General features: G+C 37.6%; 1 protein-coding gene across 1 annotated transcript in view; it reads left to right on the forward strand.

Annotated features, from left to right (window-relative positions):
- UBR5 (ubiquitin protein ligase E3 component n-recognin 5) overlaps nt 1-18,976 on the forward strand; it is a 138,397-nt gene that overhangs the window by 36,945 nt on the left and 82,476 nt on the right. The window contains exons 7-11 of the mRNA XM_074944009.1: nt 1,846-2,005; nt 9,579-9,728; nt 11,758-11,969; nt 18,384-18,500; nt 18,585-18,695. Coding sequence (XP_074800110.1) covers nt 1,846-2,005; nt 9,579-9,728; nt 11,758-11,969; nt 18,384-18,500; nt 18,585-18,695 — 750 coding nt within the window. The remainder of the gene's footprint in view (nt 1-1,845; nt 2,006-9,578; nt 9,729-11,757; nt 11,970-18,383; nt 18,501-18,584; nt 18,696-18,976) is intronic.

Genomic DNA, 18,976 nt, shown 5'->3' on the forward strand with positions numbered 1-18,976 from the left:
CATAACTGAGTTTCTTCAGACTCTGCTGAAGAATAATCTGCTACAGAGAATTCTATGAAGAACCTGGCCTCGCCATAATGATCACCATCTCCCTTTGTTCTCAGTGGTTCGGGTGGTTCTCTAAGCCTCCTGACAGCATAGGGTGTACACTCTTACCCGAGAGCATTTTGACTTTTGAACCAATGGGTTTTTTTTCTTGAGGGTCTCTGAAAGAGAAGGCTTTATGTACCACCCTCTTCTTACAGAAAAACTTTTGGGTTATGAAAAATATTCACCCAAAACCCATTAATCCTAAATATTCCCTTCCAAAAGCTATTGTACCAGATCTATTCAACAGAGAAGATAGCAGGGTGTGGGAGTATGCAGGGGAAAGGAGAGAAGTGTACGTATGTGCTTAGGGGAATGCAGTGGGTGCAGAAGGGAGGAGGAACTAGATGTATACCCTAGCTGCTTTACACTACTCTGATGCAAGAAAGCACCTGTAAACTCTCTCAACCAGTCAGTATGCTCTGGCTGCTTTGTGCTGCACCTGAGTGGCATAAAGCAGCCAGAGCATAGTGGCTATTTTTGGCCATAAAAGTTAATTTAAAAAAAAAGTAATGATTTAAGGTTACTTTTTATCTTCAAATCACAGAAATATCACATGGGCACACTTAGGTTTCTTGTTTAGTTTTTAATATATGAAAATTTTCAATTAAAGAAAGACCCACCAAAATATTCCTAGACACAAACGTCTTAAAACAGGATTATGGTTGAACATACAGATCAATAATTTAGGGTAAAGCTATATTATAAGAAATGAATTATCGCCAAACCAAACATTTTACTTTTGTTTTCCTGAGTTTCCAAAGTTTAAACTTAAAAGAAATTAATCCTGTTAAGATATATGTGAATGCATAGTGAGGGCACCCAGACAACCTTAATGCTGTCCCCCTTGCATCCTGAAGGGAAGAAATGGGGGGCAGGGGGATCTTTCTTTAAAAATTGGTTGAATCTAATCTGGGAGCACAAGTTTTAAAATGTTTTAATCCTCATTCTGTTATTACATGGTGTTATAGGGCAGTGTTAAGGTTGTTCCTGTGCCCCAACTGCACACTTCCATACCTTAACCCATTTGTATTTTTTTTTACATTTAATTATGAATGTCCTGGGTTTAGCACTCTTGGTTGTGTGATAATTACTACATTCCCATTTTTTTTTTCTATATTCCCAGATAAAAACCGCATTAAGACGGAGTTAAGGTTGAAAGTACACATGGTGATTTTTAGAGTAAAATAGATAATACTCTAAAATTTAAATTACTGTGTACTTTCAACCTTAACTCCATCTTAATCTGTTTTTTATCAGGGAATATAGAATGAAATCAAGCAGCAATAATGCATAACACCTGTATATAACTTTTCACCTCTCACAGTATCACTTCGGAAGGTGATATTGTGAGAGGTGAAAAGGCAGTTGGGTTTTTTTAAAGGAAATGTGGGGGAAAAGGAATGAAAATGCAGTCTTTGCTCCCATAAAACTAGTTTATCTTTCAGCTGTATTATTTTTGTTCATTAGCTTCTTCACCTTGGCGTTCTTCATTACCGTATGCAAACTATCACATGTGGCTTTTGGGGACTTACAAAAATCAAAATCTTGCTTTTCATTTGGAGACTTGATTTCCATGTACTGGTGAACCAAAATGTTGACCATTGGCCTTCATACACCATGCTTGCCTTTTTGAGAAATCAGCAGTCACGCTCCAACTTTTTGTTACTTCAGGAAATTTTGCTCTTGTAGAGAGAAATCACTCAGAGTGGTGGTTGGTGAATTGGGAATGACAAATAAGTGTTCTGCATTTTACAGGCACAAGTTGTTTTACAAGGAAAGTCCAGAAGTGTCATTATACGAGAACTCCAGCGGACAAATCTTGACGTAAATCTTGCTGTAAATAATTTGCTGAGCCGTGATGATGAAGATGGAGATGATGGAGATGACACAGCAAGTGAATCATATCTACCTGGAGGTTTGTATATCATGATACTTACCTTTTTTCCATCTTTCAAATACGGTTGAGCTCTCCTGTCTCAAAAGGGTTATCTGAAAATGCAAACAAGTTCTCAGTTCTCTCTATTTGAACATCAACAATATGCTCTGTGCTGTGCAAGGTACACAATGAAGATAGTCCTTGCATCCAGGAGATTTCAGTCTAAGACATGGATAACAGGTTGCACTGGGAAGCCCGGAGAAGGGAATAGCTTTGATGTTTTAAAAAAACTAACTATTGTCTTTACTAATTTGTGGGTAACACAAGTGAGTTTTGGATGCTGGGCTTCATATCATCAGCATTACAAACTATGCTACTGTGCAGTGAGATGACTGCCATGCAGTTTGCCATAGATGCTAATTCTAATGAAGAAATTAATTCTTCAGATTTTTGAATTTTAATCTTTATATGGTAATGTGAACTTTTGAGATGCATTGTTTAGAGAAAAATGTGTTCAGCTTTCTGTTAAGATATTATTTTGTGTAAGAATTGAATAAGGTCTAGCTTAATAGTCTTTGACAGTTTTATTGAGGACTTCTATTCTTTAGCCTCAAAATATTCTCATAACTAAATCTTATAGCAGAGCTGGAGTGTTGCTGTCATGCTGGTTGAGCCTTTTTCGAAATAGTGTCTTTTCTGTGTAATTGCTTTTAAAAGTCCTTCAGCCTTTTCTTGCATTGACTAATATTTCCGTAATTGGACTTTTCTTACTGAGTAAACATGCTTGAAAGTATGTAGTAGCCAGCTCTGTTTGTTTTTTCTGGTTAGGTGCATACTATGAAAATCAAATGTCTAAACTCTGCGTGCATAGTAGCTTTTCTTTTTGTATGATAGAATGACATTTTACTATATTTTTCTAATGGGTTTTTCTGCTCATCTGGTTCACCAAGAAGCTCATGGGCTTCCTTCATCTCTATCTTATCTACCATGTGATTGGACAAAGTGTGTTTTCCTGCATTTGCATCTGACAAACTTCTTTATTTTGCTTTAGAATCAAGAGTCCTTTGGTTGAACCTGTAGACACAGAGAAAGCAAATTAAGGCACTTTTGTTCCATCTTTCTCGTTAATAATTAGTTGCACAATCTATCTGCCAGAGATGTAGTTGAGGAAATAAGTTCATTTTACTCTCTTCCCAAATTTATTCAAAGTAAATATTCTTACTCCTGAGAAAACAAGGATGCATCCATCCTGAAATTGCCTTCAGCTTTGGAGGTAAGCACCCTTGGTCACTCTTTAGACCAGAGTTTCTTTCCAACCCAATCCTGTGCTGAGTTCATGATTCTCTTGATTTAGTACTACTTCAGATTATAGCGGCAAGCTTGCAGGGACCATCTGACAATCTATGACTTGTAACGCGTTTCTGTTTGCGAGTGCTGTGACTTCAGCTGATGACTCTAGACTGTCTTGAATCAATGTAAGATAATTAGTCATGAGCACAATGTGTAAGCTTTCAGTAAATGCCTAGAAAACTGTTCCTTCCTTAGCTAACTTTTTTTTTTATGATCCTCCCTTTGGAAAGACCAAAGCTTTCCAGATAAGACTGAAACTTCCTGACATTAAAATTGTAATCTTTCTCCTCATCTTACCCTCTACCACCCCAGAGAAAATGGATTTATTTTCAAATTTTTTGTGGGGAAAGGGGTTGGAAATGCCAACAGAAATGGCACTATTGACACCCTTCAGCTCCAGTCTGGGCAAAGTTAATCCAGAATTCCCAGTCCTCAGAATATGCTTTCCCTTGTCTTTCATAAACTACATTAGCTTTTTAAAAACTAAAGTAGATAACTAAGAATTGTCACCCTTCAAAGAGTGTTTAACTGTAGTCAAGATCTGGACATGCCAGGAGGCCAACTTAAAAATATGACGACTATATGCCTGTGACTCTATTCTTCTGTATATTGAATTTTGCTTACAAATTTAGCAGTTCTTCTAGCTCTGCAGAGTCAAGTTAATTGTTAGGATTAGGATAAAGTATAGGCTCCAGGAAAAATGGTGGACCAAAATACCTTCCCGCATCTCTTGTGGAAAAAATAGTGACGCTCTCCTTCAGGAGCTCCATAACAGATCAAAAATTCAATTTGTATTATCTGATTTCTCATTCACACCAAGCATAACCTTGCCCTAAGTCTTCTGAACCTTCTTTATTTTCTGAAATTGTTCCTCTCCTTTTGCCTCTGGATATTCTTTGGAAGTTACAGTGCTATAGACTTGAAGAGGAAAAAAATTACAATAAAACCAACATTTATGATCCAGTCTCTCAAGTGATAACTCCAAGTAACTTTTTTTTTTTAAAGGTGATCCTGAATAGTTGTTCTTTAAAAGTTTGCCTTTTAGTTTTTGATGATGTAGAATGAATGCTTGAAAGTTGTGGTTTTCTGCTTAATTTTAAACCTTGGAAAAGCAGGAATGTCAAGGCTGGAGGGCTTATTGAGTTCTTCAGAAGTATTTAAAATAAACTCTGGCCCCTTAATTATAAGGATATGGTATTGAAATCTCCACATATTGCTCCTTTCTCCCTCATGGGCACCTGGTGCTCCGTGATCCACTATAGCTGGTTATTGCGCTGCATCTGCGAAGCATGGAAGTGCCTTTTTTTTTAAAAAAGTGTTCATTAGAGTTAAATAAGTGTTTAAAAAACAAAATAATTTTAAAATCTGAGTAGAAAATCCCTTCCCCCTCAATTATGCAATTTGCAGCTGCTTGTATATTATTTGCCATAATTTCACTAGTACTTTAATTGCCATAGTTTTTTAGGAAATATAAGAGTTGACTTGAATTTTTAATGTTAAAAAGGGGGAGCAGAAAACGCTTGGCAGTACTTTCAGTCATTTTTTTTAAACATCATCAAAAAAAAGCAAAAAAGGGGTATAAGCCCAGTTTGTTTTTCCTTTTCAGGTCACCTTTAATTAGTGCTTTTGCTTTTCTTATGTATGCATGCTTGCTTTCATGACCTAGTTTAAAAAAATCTAGTCTTGTTTGGTGGCAAAATAAGGAGACTCCATTGAATACATTACTAATAAATAAAACAAAGCAATGTAAATGAGACTATGGAAAGAAGAGTACCATTTGGCAGAGGCATGATCAGGTGTCCTGGTTCAGCTCTTAGCTGGCAACTCACGGCAAGTGAGCCAGCTTGTAATCTTGCCTGGGGCTTTGTGTTCTAATAAAATGCGGTGATTCTCCAGAATGTCAAAAAGATCCTGGGAGCCTAGTTAATTAGGTTTTTATTTTGTTCCTCCCTAGCAATTTATGAGAAACACTTATACCTGGTTCTCATTTTCAGCGTGAAGAATACATTTGTCAAGGTTCCTTCCCCACTCTGAACTCTAGGGTACAGATGTGCGGACCTGCATGAAAACCTCCTAGCTTACTTTTACCAGCTTAGGTTAAAACTTCCCCAAGGTACAAACTATTTTACCCTTTGCCCTTGGACTTCCACTGCCACCACCAAACTTTATCTGGGTTTATTTTTATTAGGAAAGCGTTGTTTGGAAATGTCTTTCCCCCCAAAATCCTCCCAACCCTTGCACCCCACTTCCTGGGGAAGGTTTGGTAAAAATCCTCACCAATTTGCATAGGTGACCACAGACCCAAACCCTTGGTTCTTAGAACAATGAAAAAAAATTCAGTTCTTGAAAAGAAACATATTTTAATAGAAGAAACAGTAAAAAGAATCACCTCTGTAAAATCAGGATGGTAAATACCTTACAGGGTAATTAGATTCAAAACATAGAGAATCCCTCTAGCCAAACCTTAAGTTACAAAAAAGACACACAGACAGGAATATTCATTCTATTCAACACAGCTATTTTCTCAGCCATTTAAAGAAATCCTAATCTAACACATACCTAGCTAGATTACTTACTAAGTTCTAAGTCTCCATTCCTGTTCTGTCCCCGGCAAAAGCATCACCCAGACAGATACAGACACTTTGTTTTTCTCCCTCCTCCCAGCTTTTGAAAGTATCTTGTCTTCTCATTGGTCATTTTGGTCAGGTGCCAGCGAGGTTACCTTTAGCTTCTTAACCCTTTACAGGTGAAAGGATTTTTCCTCTGGCCAGGAGGGATTTTAAAGGTGATTACCCTTCCCTTTATATTTATGACACGCCCCCCAAATCACAGCTAGGGTGAAATGCTGGCTGGGATTTCTTCCTGGAGCTCTAGGAAAAACAGAGTTAATAAGACACATGCACCTCTAAATATACTACCAAGTACGTAAAGACTAACAATATTTTCCACATCTCAAGGACGATTTTAACCAGTTGATTCTGGGAAACTTTCATGGGAGAGTGCATCAGCCACTTTGTTAGAAGCTCCTGAGATGTGTTGGATGTCGATTGATTCTAGGGAAACTTGTGAAACATAATTGCAGTGACATTACTTATTGCTTTGGATAGTGGAACATAAAATAATGTGTTCCTTAAAGTTCTGATTGTTCAGAAGGAAGAAATGTGGAAGATTTAGAGGTGCAGCACTGTCTGGTGTATTTGTATTACATCATAGTGAGTGTGAGTTAGCTCCCTGAGCTGAACATAAGAAAAAGATGAAAAGTGGGGTCCCTAGAAATTTTCCAACTTGAAGAATAACCATTTTTTTCTTAAAATGATCTCCAAGATGGACAATATCTAGACACAATACCGACAAATGTGTGCGGTGATGAGTTGTTTTCTAAAGTTATAGATTGCTGTTGGTGCACTTTTTGAACTATTTGGGCGTGGTCAAAATTAGTTTTCTCTTTACCACAGTTTTCACTGGTAGCTCATTCAGATGAAGTAGGTATAAATCCCTTCTTAGCTGGAGAGAGCTATCAGGATCATAATATCTTGCTCAACAATGAGAAATATATGATCATGAGTTAACATTGCTGGAAACATGAGTGACCAAATTGGATAGGATTCTTGAGAACAGTGGAGCATAAAATCAGGTGGCAGAATTTCGTGAATAAGTAATGGAATATTGTGTTCTCTCACCCAAACTTCTTAGGTTAAGTTTTAGTCTTGCTGAATCTATTTGTATCTCCACAGAATTCAAAGAAAATACCTGAAGGCTCTTAGAAGGATATTGAGGATTTGGTTCCTCAATCCAAAATTTTATGTAATACTTATATTTGATGGTGTAGAGAATGGAAGAAAGAAGGGACTCCTTTAGTTTTTAAAATGTCATCTTATGAAATTTTATCTTTTGAAGTCGAACTGGTCTTACAAGAAGAAAGATAAATGTTTGCTATTGTGCCCTTCTCCTGTTTTTTCTTAATGACTCAGGAGCCAAAAATGTATGTATGTTTGAGTTGTTAAAATATTTGTTCAAATTTTTGGAGGAGTTGTGCTGACTTGTAACTTATCTACTGAAAAAGATTTCCCACCTGCAGATGAACAAGATGGCTGGAGGGATGCCTGTTAAATTCTAGCTGTCCTGTATAGGAAATTTCCATCTCTGATAGAAGAGCTGAGATGAGGAAGCAGGTTATTCAACTTGGATGAATGCTTGAGAGCTTTCTCCAAGAGATACTCCCTATAGCTTAATTCTATTGAAAAGGGCTGGGATGATGTGCACTGCAGCCATTGGGATGGACAGAGACAGACTGGTCGTGGATTTAGACCACCTTGTTCCTTTGTAGAGAGCTGCCACAAGGTACAATGAGGTTAGGCTGCTCTTGTGTGTGTATGGAAGGATCTGGTAGACATTTGGACAGCAAGGTCATTGCTTTTTCCTACACCATTGTTTGTACTCGGATGGTCTGACAATATAGGCAGGTCTGGTTTCCTCATCTTCTTTAATTAAAAAAAAAAAAAAAAAAAAAAGGAAAAGGAAAGGTTACAGATTAGAGGTATGGAATAACTCCCATATGAGGTGAGATTAAAAAAATTCTGGGAATAGTCATTTTAGAAAAGAGACTATTAAATGGGGAGAGGGGAAGGGAATATGATAGAGGTCTATAAAATCATGAATGGTGTGGAGAAAGTGAATAGGGAAGTGTTATTTACCCTTTCACGTAACACAAGAACCAGGGGTCACCCAGTGAAATTAATAGACAGCCGGTTTAAAACAAACAGAAGGAAGTACTTCTTCACACAGTGCACAGTCTACCTGTGGAATTCTGCCAGAGAATGCTGTGAAGACCAAAAGTATAAGTGGGTTCAAAAAATAATTTAGATAAATTCCTGGAGGATAGGTCCATCAATGTCTATTAGCCAAGGTGGTCAGGGACACAACTCCATTCTTCAAGTGTTCCTAACCCTTTTGACTGCTAGAAGCTGGGACTGGATGATGGGATGGATCACTCGATAATTGCCCTGTTCTGTTTGTTCCCCCAGTACAGCCGTTTTTATGTTCTTATGATTGTCATCAGTGAATGTCTGTTTATATGAAATGTCTTACGACTGCTGAGAAAGCAAGTAGCTGTTGTTGGATGCTGGACTATTTGTCTGGCTTCAGAAAATGTTAATGTGGTCCTTCTGGTCTTGAGGGATGGAGGTTCACTGACTGACCTTTTCACGGTCAAGAAATGAAACCCTTCTTAATTCCAAAAGTCGAAGTAGAAATTTCTATCTGCCTGCCAGGGTTCAGAGCTTTTATTATTTAACTCTAAAATTAATTCCACTAAATCTAGACTGTTGCTGCATTTTTTTGGGTGTATGATAATTTAGAGGCTTTACAAATTTCATAATAGGAGAGGTCATGGCTGAAGAAGCTGGGTGTATTGTATTATATGATGATTAAGTTTGACATGTTAGCTCTATGTATTTTTTTTATTATGGAATTTGGTGTTCCTACCTTATATTAGACTCATTTGATAATAGGCACTTGTAGAGGAAACATTGTGAATGTCTGTGTATTTAGGGTCCTAAGATTTTTTTGAGTAGTGATTGGGATTAGACTCATAGTATTTCAAATTAGCTCTTAATTTTTATTGTATAGATTTGAAATAGTGACTATTTTTTGTAGACATCCTTTTATTCATTTTAATATAGATAGTGAAGCCTGACCTCAAAGCTTATTCTATGAAGGCACAGCAACTGTTTCCAGGAGTGAAGAAATTTCTTAATCTCTGAAGCAAACTTGCTGGGCAGCCACTCGGAAATGTGTGTAGTCTTTTTGCTTGGCACCAGAGGGGAAAGGCTGTAGGATCTTTGGAGGGACAGCTTTTACCTAATAGCAACACTAGTCTTTTCTAATTCTAGGTAACTAATTTATGGAGTTTGGCTGTTTGTTTTAATTGATGCTTTGCTCTTCCAAGTGTGTGACTAAGGTTTGAATTTCTGGGGTGTGGAATTTTTTTTTGTTTTGGGGTAAGATTTGTCCAGAAAACTTGGTTAGACAAGTGACAGAGCAGTTCCTGTAGGGAAAATTGGCTGCATACATTGGACCACTGTGCTTGATTGTAAATGTGGGTGCATAGGAGGCACATCGGTTTGCACTGGTGAATCTGAAGAGCAGAAATTCAACTTATAAGTAGGACATTTTTTGTTTTGATGTTTATTTGGTGATGGTCTCTCTAGTTGATGTTTTAAGTAGCTGATTATTCACTTAAGACCCTTGTCTCCTCTTATAGAGGATCTTATGTCTCTTCTGGATGCTGACATACATTCTGCTCACCCAAGTGTCATTATTGATGCTGATGCTATGTTTTCAGAAGATATTAGTTACTTTGGTTATCCATCCTTTCGGCGTTCATCACTTTCCAGGCTAGGCTCATCCCGAGGTAATTTTGCATCTTTTTTTTTTCTTTGTAATAAGTAGTTTGCTGTGCAAAAAGCTAGTGATAGTACACACTAGTTAGTCTTTGATTTGTGTGCACAAATTGATTAATTGATAAACATTAAGTCTCTAATAGTTTTGATAATATCAATAGTAAAATTTTTGAATATGAACAGGTAAGTTCTGCAAAAATCACAAGAGCGACTTTGAAGTTTGTCTGACGTTAATCATTTTGTGTTAAAATTTTGCATGAAATTTTTAAAATCACAAATACCTACTAATTTTTGAAACCACAAATGCCTACTAATTATCTTCATGTATCTAATTGAGAATGTTAATTCTGATCTAAAAGTAATACTCAAATTTGATATGGCATGCAGCATTCTGAAAGCTAGTTTCTTTGGTTTAGGTTGCTCAGTATGCAGTGCTCTTCTAATTTTCTTAACTAGTTAATTTAATAATAAATGAGTGAAGGCAATTTTAAATTCAGGGGAGGGAAATGAGAGGTGGACTGTGCGCTTTTTGAAGCATTTTTGGAAATGGGCTTGTAACAGTCTAAGGTTAATGAACACCTTGAATAGTAGGAAGTCATTACAAATGCTTAGAAAAGTGTATTAAATCTTAATATTTATGGCACAGAATCTGTAGCTTTTTCTTCATAGCTTCTTGAAGATAATTCTACTCAATAGATGCCCAGAGCATTTTACAAACTGTTAATCCAACCTCTGCCATGATTGCTCATTTAGTACAGCTCTAACCTGTTTCATAATTCTGTTTTCTTCATTAGTATATTAACTGGTGAGCATATAATTGCTTGATACAAATTATCAGTCGAGGGTCAGTATGTTTCCGAATGAGCAGGTTCAATGTTATGTGAACTTTACCTACAGGGCAAGGTGTCATGTTTGGCTTATGTAAAAACTTGTTCCTGTTTGTCTAGTGTAGCAAAAGACCCAAGATTTTGAGGAATTTATTGAAAGGATGATACAGTAGTGGGACCATTTCAAACATGTAATTCCAATTGAATCTTATGAACATAAATGAGGTACTTAATGGGTTAAATGCATTATGTGCATGTACAAATATTCAACATTTGACATAACTCCTTCTAAATCCCTCCTTTTTTTTTTCCTTTCCTAAGGTTATTCTATGTAAGACGTTACCACGAATTTTATAATCCTTATTTTCCATGCATAGTTGACTCTTGGAAAGTTAGTTTGATTACCTGATTTAAAAAATTTATCTGCATGAGCGAACTGCAGAGTACTGGCTTTAGACAGTTTGTAGGCCAATTGGAGGGGAAGCATTTTGGTAAGGAACACTTTCCTACAAGGATCCTTTTTAAAACTTGTCTGACTCTTGAAAAGTTTTCATTTGAATACTTAAAAAAACAAAACAGAAAACAACAACAAAAAAACCCACCACCAGATATGCTTTAATGTATTCAATCCAGTCCTGTAAAACGTTGCTTTAAACAAAAGGGGTTGGATTATCAAATTTTTACAAGAGCCTTTTAAAAAGATTGCTTTGTCTTTAACCTTTTCAAGTTCTTATTTTTGGGAAACTTGTTATGAGACTCTCTAATAAATACTCTTTTTTGGCTTGCTTAAATGTATCTAACAGACGTCATAGATTAATTAGATGATTTTGTTATTAGATAAACCATCATAGGGTAAAACTTCAGGGCATATCGTACTATAAAACCTTAAATTACCTTGTTAAATACATTTTGGCTTTTTACCACTCTGAGTAAAAAATGAAGCATTATGCTTTCAGTAGTGCACAAACTACCTGATTTTCTTATTTCTAGAAATAACTTTATTTTTAGTTTCATTCATATGTTATATATGGTAGTAATAAGTACATATGCTTGAAAGGGTTAATATATTGAATGTTGCATGTCAGGATTTTTTTATATATCAGTATTTTAAATTTTTGTGAATAGATTTAACTGCTGTTAGTTGCATCCTGAAGGGTCTTTACTAGAGAGTGGCTTACTTTTATCCCACTGGTGTGACCCAATTGCATACCAGTTCTCCTTCTTCCCTTAGAGAGAGACTCTGAGCTGTTGCGTGAACGTGAGTCCGTTTTACGTTTGCGTGAACGAAGGTGGCTTGATGGAGCCTCATTTGATAATGAAAGGGGCTCTACAAGCAAGGAAGGGGAGCCAAACCTGGATAAGAAGAATACACCTGTTCAAAGCCCGGTCTCGTTAGGGGAAGACTTGCAATGGTGGCCAGATAAGGTACTGAGAATTTTTTTGGCTCCTTTATATGCTTAGTACATTGCATGCAACTGATCTTATTTTTCCATACAAGTGTCTGTACTTCTGATTTCCCTGGAAAAATCTTGATTTTTTTGTAAGTGTGATATTGAAGTAAAATGATTCCTAATGTGCTTCTTTAGTTTTGTTTATATTATTGCTATTCATGCCCTTACAACTGAGGTTCAATTGCCACTTCTGTTCTGATCTATTTCATCTCTGTGGCTGCCACTCGTGGGCAACAACCAGAGAAATCTCAAAGAACTTAAGCTCTCTCTTTCATTAAACAATTTCCCGTTTCCTGTTGAGTTGCACTTATGCATTGGAGTGAATGGTCATATTCATGTCCAGCTCCTTTAAAAGAGGCTTGTATTTTGATTAGTTCAGTTTTTTCAGTTCTGTTTACATTTATCCTGTTTTGTCATGCTTGGTTATTTAAATAAGTGAAGATCAAGAGCTGCACAAATAGTAATTAAGTATCCATCTGGCCTTGGTAGCTGGACCCACTTGCACCCCATATTCCATCTCCATGGGAGCCCAGGCTAAAATTTCAGGTATTCGAGTAGATGCAGAGTGTGCATTCCACCTAGGTGTGTGCGTGTCCAGCACACTGGAGCTGGAGTCTGTTTCTTAGCTGTACCTCTAGACGGGCGGTGCTCGTGGCTATGACCCCTCCCCTGGCAAAATGAGGCAGTGCTGTCCTGATCCCCCTCGGTTTCTTCTCAAAGCCCATGGCTGGAGCCAGAGCTTTGTGGTGTTGTAGTCTCACAACCTCTTATTTAGTCTTAGCCTAGTTTATTATATATAGTAAGTTAGCTAGTAGTCAGTAGTTAGTGTGTGTTGATAGTGTCCCTGGTGAAGCTGTTACTGGGGTTAAACACTGTTCTTCGTGTGTAGGTGTGATCCCCACAGTGACTCCGACTTGGTCTCGGTGAAGCGCCCCTTAAAGAGCACTGTTAGATTTGTAAATCATTTAAAAAGAGGACTCGGGTGGCACAGGACCTTTGCCTCAAGAAGCCCCTACTCGAACAGGCCATGCTGCCTGATTTGGTACCAAGGCCCTGTTAGGCCAAAGATCAGCCTTGGGCTCGGAGAGCACTCTTGCCCCTCCTTCTAGGGTAGGCGCCTTGCGAGAGAGGTGGAGAAGCTGTTCTCTGTCACCGGCACCAAGGAAGAGGTCTCATAAGACCATTCGGGACTGTTCCAGGTCGCAGGGCAACTCCTCCACCTCCCCCAGGAAAAACGTGGACCAGCATGGAATTGGATCTGCCACCAGAATGGCTGGGGTACTTCTGACGCTTCCCTGTTACTGAGTGGGAAGGGCAGAAACCCCATACCGTTGACCCTGGTTCTGGCCTATGGGTATCCGTTGAGTTCAGTACCAATGAGGAGATACCAGTAGCGAATGTGTTGATGCTTTGTACACTTATGACAGCTGCAGACCTCCTCTGCCTTTTGGTCCCAACCTCACTGTTGGTCCAGGACTTTCCCCAGGCTGCCTCACCTATAACCCCTCTAATGGAGTGAGCCACTGAACCTTCATGTTGGTCAGCACTGCATCCAGACTCTTCCCTCCCCATGGTGGGTATGGAGACAGCACCAGAATCGTGTGGGGGACTTCGTCCCTGCTGCATTTGGTGCCACAAGCGCTCCCATAGCGGCTCTCATCACCTTTGACATCAAAGTATTAGAGCGCTTCCCTACTGTTGTTTGCACTGGGATGTTTTATGCCACGTAGTTGCACCCAAGGGCATCCAAGGGGAATTCCTCCAAGAGAACACGTACAAACTGGTGGACATTTTACAAGTGGTTGCTGAAGGTGGCTCCAGAGAGGAGCTTTTCACCCACGTCGACACCATGTTGCGTTTGCTCGACTCTCCGGGACTCATTTTAAACATCGCAAAGTCAACCTTGGCTCCCACTCAAAAAATTGAGTTCATTGAGGCCCTGTTAGATTCCACGACGTTGAGAGTGTTGCTGCCGACCGACCGCTTCCAGGCAATTCAACGGCTCTGTGTCAGTCTGCAATATCAGTCTGTCTTCTTCCTTTACCCATTCTCTCCTGTCTTCCTTGCTTAGCAGCTCTTTTGATGTTCTATTTTTGGGCTTCCCACTTCTCTGGTTTATTTGCCCTCTTGCCAGGCTAGTGGTAAAGAGCTTGCAGAAGTTTGTCACTTTCCGTGTCTATCTGCTGACCTTGACTACCACTTCCTCCATCCTGGTACTCAGGCTGAACAGTGTGGATACTTTGAAAAACTGTTCATTTTTGAATAAGTGCATTTCAACCCATGTCTGGAATTCTGAAGTACAACCTAAACATGTAACTCTGAATTGTTAAATCGGTGCTTTTGGCCCTCTGACTTGTCTTAACAGTAGGATGAAGAAAGTCATGTAGACAAAATATTTAGCAAATTATATAAAATCACTGAGATTCCGTACAGACTTTATATTTATTATTTTATTACTATACATTTAGATTGCAGTAGCACCTGAAGGCCACAACGGGTTGGTGTTCCATTTTATTTAGCTGTTCAATCTTTTAATAAACTTGAGTCCCTCCTTCATGGAGCTTGCAGTATAAAAGACAGGACATGACGGATGGATGAGACGAACAAGCAGGTGGAGGTATAGGGAGTGAAGGTATAGGCTGCGGTATAGGGAGTGAAGATGACTGGGTAATAAATATAAGGTGTACCCAATTCATAGCTGTCAGAGGTTGTTGGAAATTTCCCAGTGGAATGTTTTTCAGTTAGAGAATGGTAATTCATCTAAATTAGAGACTATTCATTTTTTACAAGAAGCAAGCAGGATTCCAATGGAATCCTATCTGTTTTCCTGCCAGGTTACCCACGTGGCTCCTTGGCAGTCTGACTGATGAGAGACCAGGGCTCATTTACATCTCATCTGTTGGGCTGCCATGAAGCAAGGCTTCCAGGCTTCTTGCTCCTCTAGAGCTCAGAGGTTGGCTGACAGGGAGCCTGGAAGTCCTGAGTGGTATGGCTCCTTGGCAGCCCAGGCTCCCAGGTGTCGAGAGTCCACAGCTCCCGGGCAGCCAGCTGATCAGATTGTCCCTGGGCTGGGGACCTCAGGGCTTTCCATTTTGCAGAGAATTTCAAAGTTCTCTGTTTTCATTCCAAACCAGAGAGAAAGCAACTTTCAGAATACCCAAATCCTCTAGTAAATGGAATTATTTTTCTCTGCAGCACTCTGGTAGCTATTCAGTAGCTGTGATAGCAACTCGCCATCTACTTAGCTGTTCTTGGGGTGCTGTTTTCTGTATAAAGAATACTCTAATTCATATTATATCCTCTTATACAATGCTGTATGTGTATACTTCCTAGTTAAATTTGTTACTGAATAATATCTTAATGTATTTTGGTATTATATAAGATGCATTTGTAAAATGAACCTTTAACTAGTAATAAAAATTTACTGCTCACACTTCATATGCATATTCTAGTGAATACTTCACACTCAACTATTGTAAATGTCTTGTTTTTAATACAATTATCACAAAGATGAAACTTTTTTACAATTTTTGAGGAAGCTTACCTTAAGTCAACATAGCATTAATATTTCATTAATTCAGAGTCATCTTGGAGTGAATATTTGGGCCTCTGTTTATAAATGTAACTATGAAATGGCATCTTTTTTTAAAGCAATTTTTGTAATGATATCAGATAAATAGCTCTTGAAATTTTTTGTTTCACGTGAATGAAGACTATCCATAAACATTTTGGGAAGCCTGAATTAAAAAAACAGATACTGTCAGCAATATGGGTACATTTAAAAGTGCTATTCTTGTCTGATTCTGGGTCTAGCCTACATAATATGATGGCCCCTCTAGCCACAGTATGTGTGTGTAAATCCAGAGAGTGTGTGTGTGTACACACCCCTACCTTGAAGGTCTCTAAACCTTGGAATATTTATAAATGTTTCTTGTACGTTTTACAAATGACATAATTATACCATGTTATGTATGGTTTCCTGTGTGTATAGGGCACATCACAAAACATGTTTTAGACATTTCTTCCCTAAGGATTTTAAAACATTCATTTGAGGAACAATGCACAAAATTACTGAGGAGTTATGAAAATAAGAGTGTATTGTTGATCAGTGCTCATTTTATACACTTGTGTGTTTATAAACAATTCCTCTGGCAATTTAATGTGCTTGACTGTTCTGGGGGCAAAAAAAAGAACTAGTCTTTTTAAACTACTAGAATCTAAATGGATATAGGAACTCGCAACATGGCAGTTGATTTGCAATCAGTATCCAATGAAAGAAACGACCTGATCTTTTGGAAGAATTTTTGGTTTTTCATATAACGGGGGAGATCAGATTATGTGCTGAATCTGTGTTACGTAATAGTATATTACTATACATATGGTATACCTCATGTGAAATGCACTTTTATTTGTATTTATGTATTTATAAATATATATAATACTATAAAGACACAATTTTTAAAGCATATGGAAAAAGGGGGAGTGTGATGGCTTTAATGTCTAGCCTTAACCTCTGACTCCCTCATCCTTATTGTTGTGTTTGCTCTTTGGGGAGGGGGGGAAAATGCTTTTGAGAAAGAGAGAGAAATCTGAGCTATTCAGTTTGCCTGCTAAAATGGAGCCATTTCTTAATGGAGCTATCTTGAAAATTTTTGGAAGAACTGATTTTCCAGTTGAGGAACTGATTTTAAAGCTTTTGTAACTTTAAACTATCAGAACCAATTTAATAACAAAATCAACGTGTCCCCAAAATGCCTCCCCTCTCTCCCAAAAAACCCCAGACCAAAACCAGTTTGATTTTTAAAACCTTAGTTTTGCAAAACAAGCTAAATTCAAAGAAAATTAATCTTAATTTTAAAGTTGGAAGATTATCCTGAACTGAGAAGGTCTTAAATCCCACTGTTTTTTAAATTCTATCACCCTGTGCATGAAATTGACAAATTAAGGCCCTGATTCTGTAGTCAGATCTGCATAGGCAGGTTTTCTTTACCTGCATGGAGTTCCCTTTCAAGACACTGGGGATCAATGTGGACACAGAAGTCCACCCATATGGCTTTGACTGCGGGTTCTGAGTCCTAAAATGTCTATTACTTTAAAACTGCTGAACGTCTTTCTTCTAATGTCTTGAGCCTTAACCTTGAGCTATGTAAAAGTCAAGTGTGATAATTTCTTGCTTAAAATATTTTGACTTTTAACAAAAAAAATTCAGATAAGATGGTGTATCTTGTCCCCTTTCCCTCTCTCCCCAGCCATGCTTGTATAATTTAAAAATAGTCAAACAAATTTTGCTGAAACTTAAAATTAAAATACAAATAAAAATTCTCAGGGATGATACAGAATGTGCAAATTTCAGTCCCAATAAATGGGAGTCTTGACAAACTAAAGAAAATGGGGCTAAACCAAATAAGAATGTCACCTTTAAGTAATAGCGTGTAAAGGTGCACATACTGGGTTGTGGTACTGAGACACTAACAGAATTTAAAATTAAGGGAACACTGACAACTTGGGTGTGTATTAATTTATTATCTTAAAAAAATTCTTGATCACCCTTTAAATGATGTATTTTGAATTAAAAAAACAACTTTCAAAATAAATACAGATGCAGAGAAACGTGTAGAAGGGTGAGAGGCTCAGAGGCAATAAGAGCAATAACAAAAATGCTCATGCCTAGCCTTGTTTCCAGTTCCCCTTTTCTGTGTGCGCATATCTGCCTGCTACTTGTTGTCAGTTCAGCTCTCTTCCCATTACTCCTCACCATACTCCAGCAGGGTGTGAAGAAAGACATGTTCAGTCACCAAAAATGTAATTGACTGTACACAAAGGTGCTGTCAAATGTATAATGTAAAAGATTTCAAATATATTTTTCTCAAATCTTGTGGTTATGGTATTTTTAGTAGTCACTGATAACGGTAATGCGTGCAAAAATTTCCACATGGAAATGGGACTTTTCCAAACTGATAAATTCTGCCCCTAATAGGACACTTATCTGTAACATTTAAATATCCTTCCTTTTGTATCTTTAAACTAAAAACCACACTGTCATAAATATTTTGTGGCTGTGAATTGAATTTTTTTTAATATGATTGGCAAATTGTGATATTACTGAACTGAAGGAAAATAACTTCCTGAATAAAAGATCTTGAATATTTCGTTATTTGTTTCCGAAAGTATGATCAGCTTCAGGCAACACATTAGATAACTTCTTTTTTACTACTGAATTTTAAATTCAGTGGAACTCTAATAGTACAGATAACTTGATTAAAATTTCAGTAACCATTGTAAGCTCTGTTTTGCACACTTGACATTTATGTTTGTTAAAATCTGCTGTTACTCAAAAAGTTTTAGTATATAGCACTGCCATTTTAGACTTCATCTTTTTCATTTGTAGGATGGAACAAAGTTTATTTCTATTGGAGCTCTGTATTCTGAGCTTGTGGCAGTTAGCAGTAAAGGGGAACTTTATCAGTGGAAATGGAGTGAATCAGAGCCTTATAGAAATGCACAGGTACTGTACATCCTTAAATCTATCTTTAAAATAATTTGGTATGTATGAATTTATAAAATAATAACCTCTTTTATGCTTTCAAAGAATCCTTCATTACATCATCCACGAGCAATGTTTTTGGGGTTAACCAACGAAAAGATAGTGCTCCTTTCTGCAAATAGTATCAGAGCAACTGTAGCCACAGAAAATAACAAGGTATGAGATCCTTTTCTTTGTTGTTGAGTTCATGATAAAACTTTTGGGGGTTTTTCAGCCACTGTTTTGCTCTATGAAGAATAAGTAAACCAAAGTCTGCAGCTATAGGTCAGTAGTACAAATTAATTTCATTATAAAGATCATAGTGAATAATTTTTGTTGACGGGTTCAGCTTTCGTAATTGTCTTCTTTTGTACTATAGCAATTTAAATCAAAGGCAGTTCTGAGGTCTTTCTGTGAGCAAAGATTAAAAGGTGGTCCCAGCCTCCAGGGACTCTTAA

The sequence above is a fragment of the Natator depressus genome, chromosome 2, assembly GCF_965152275.1.
Source record: "Natator depressus isolate rNatDep1 chromosome 2, rNatDep2.hap1, whole genome shotgun sequence".
Classification (NCBI taxonomy): Eukaryota; Metazoa; Chordata; order Testudines; family Cheloniidae; genus Natator; species Natator depressus.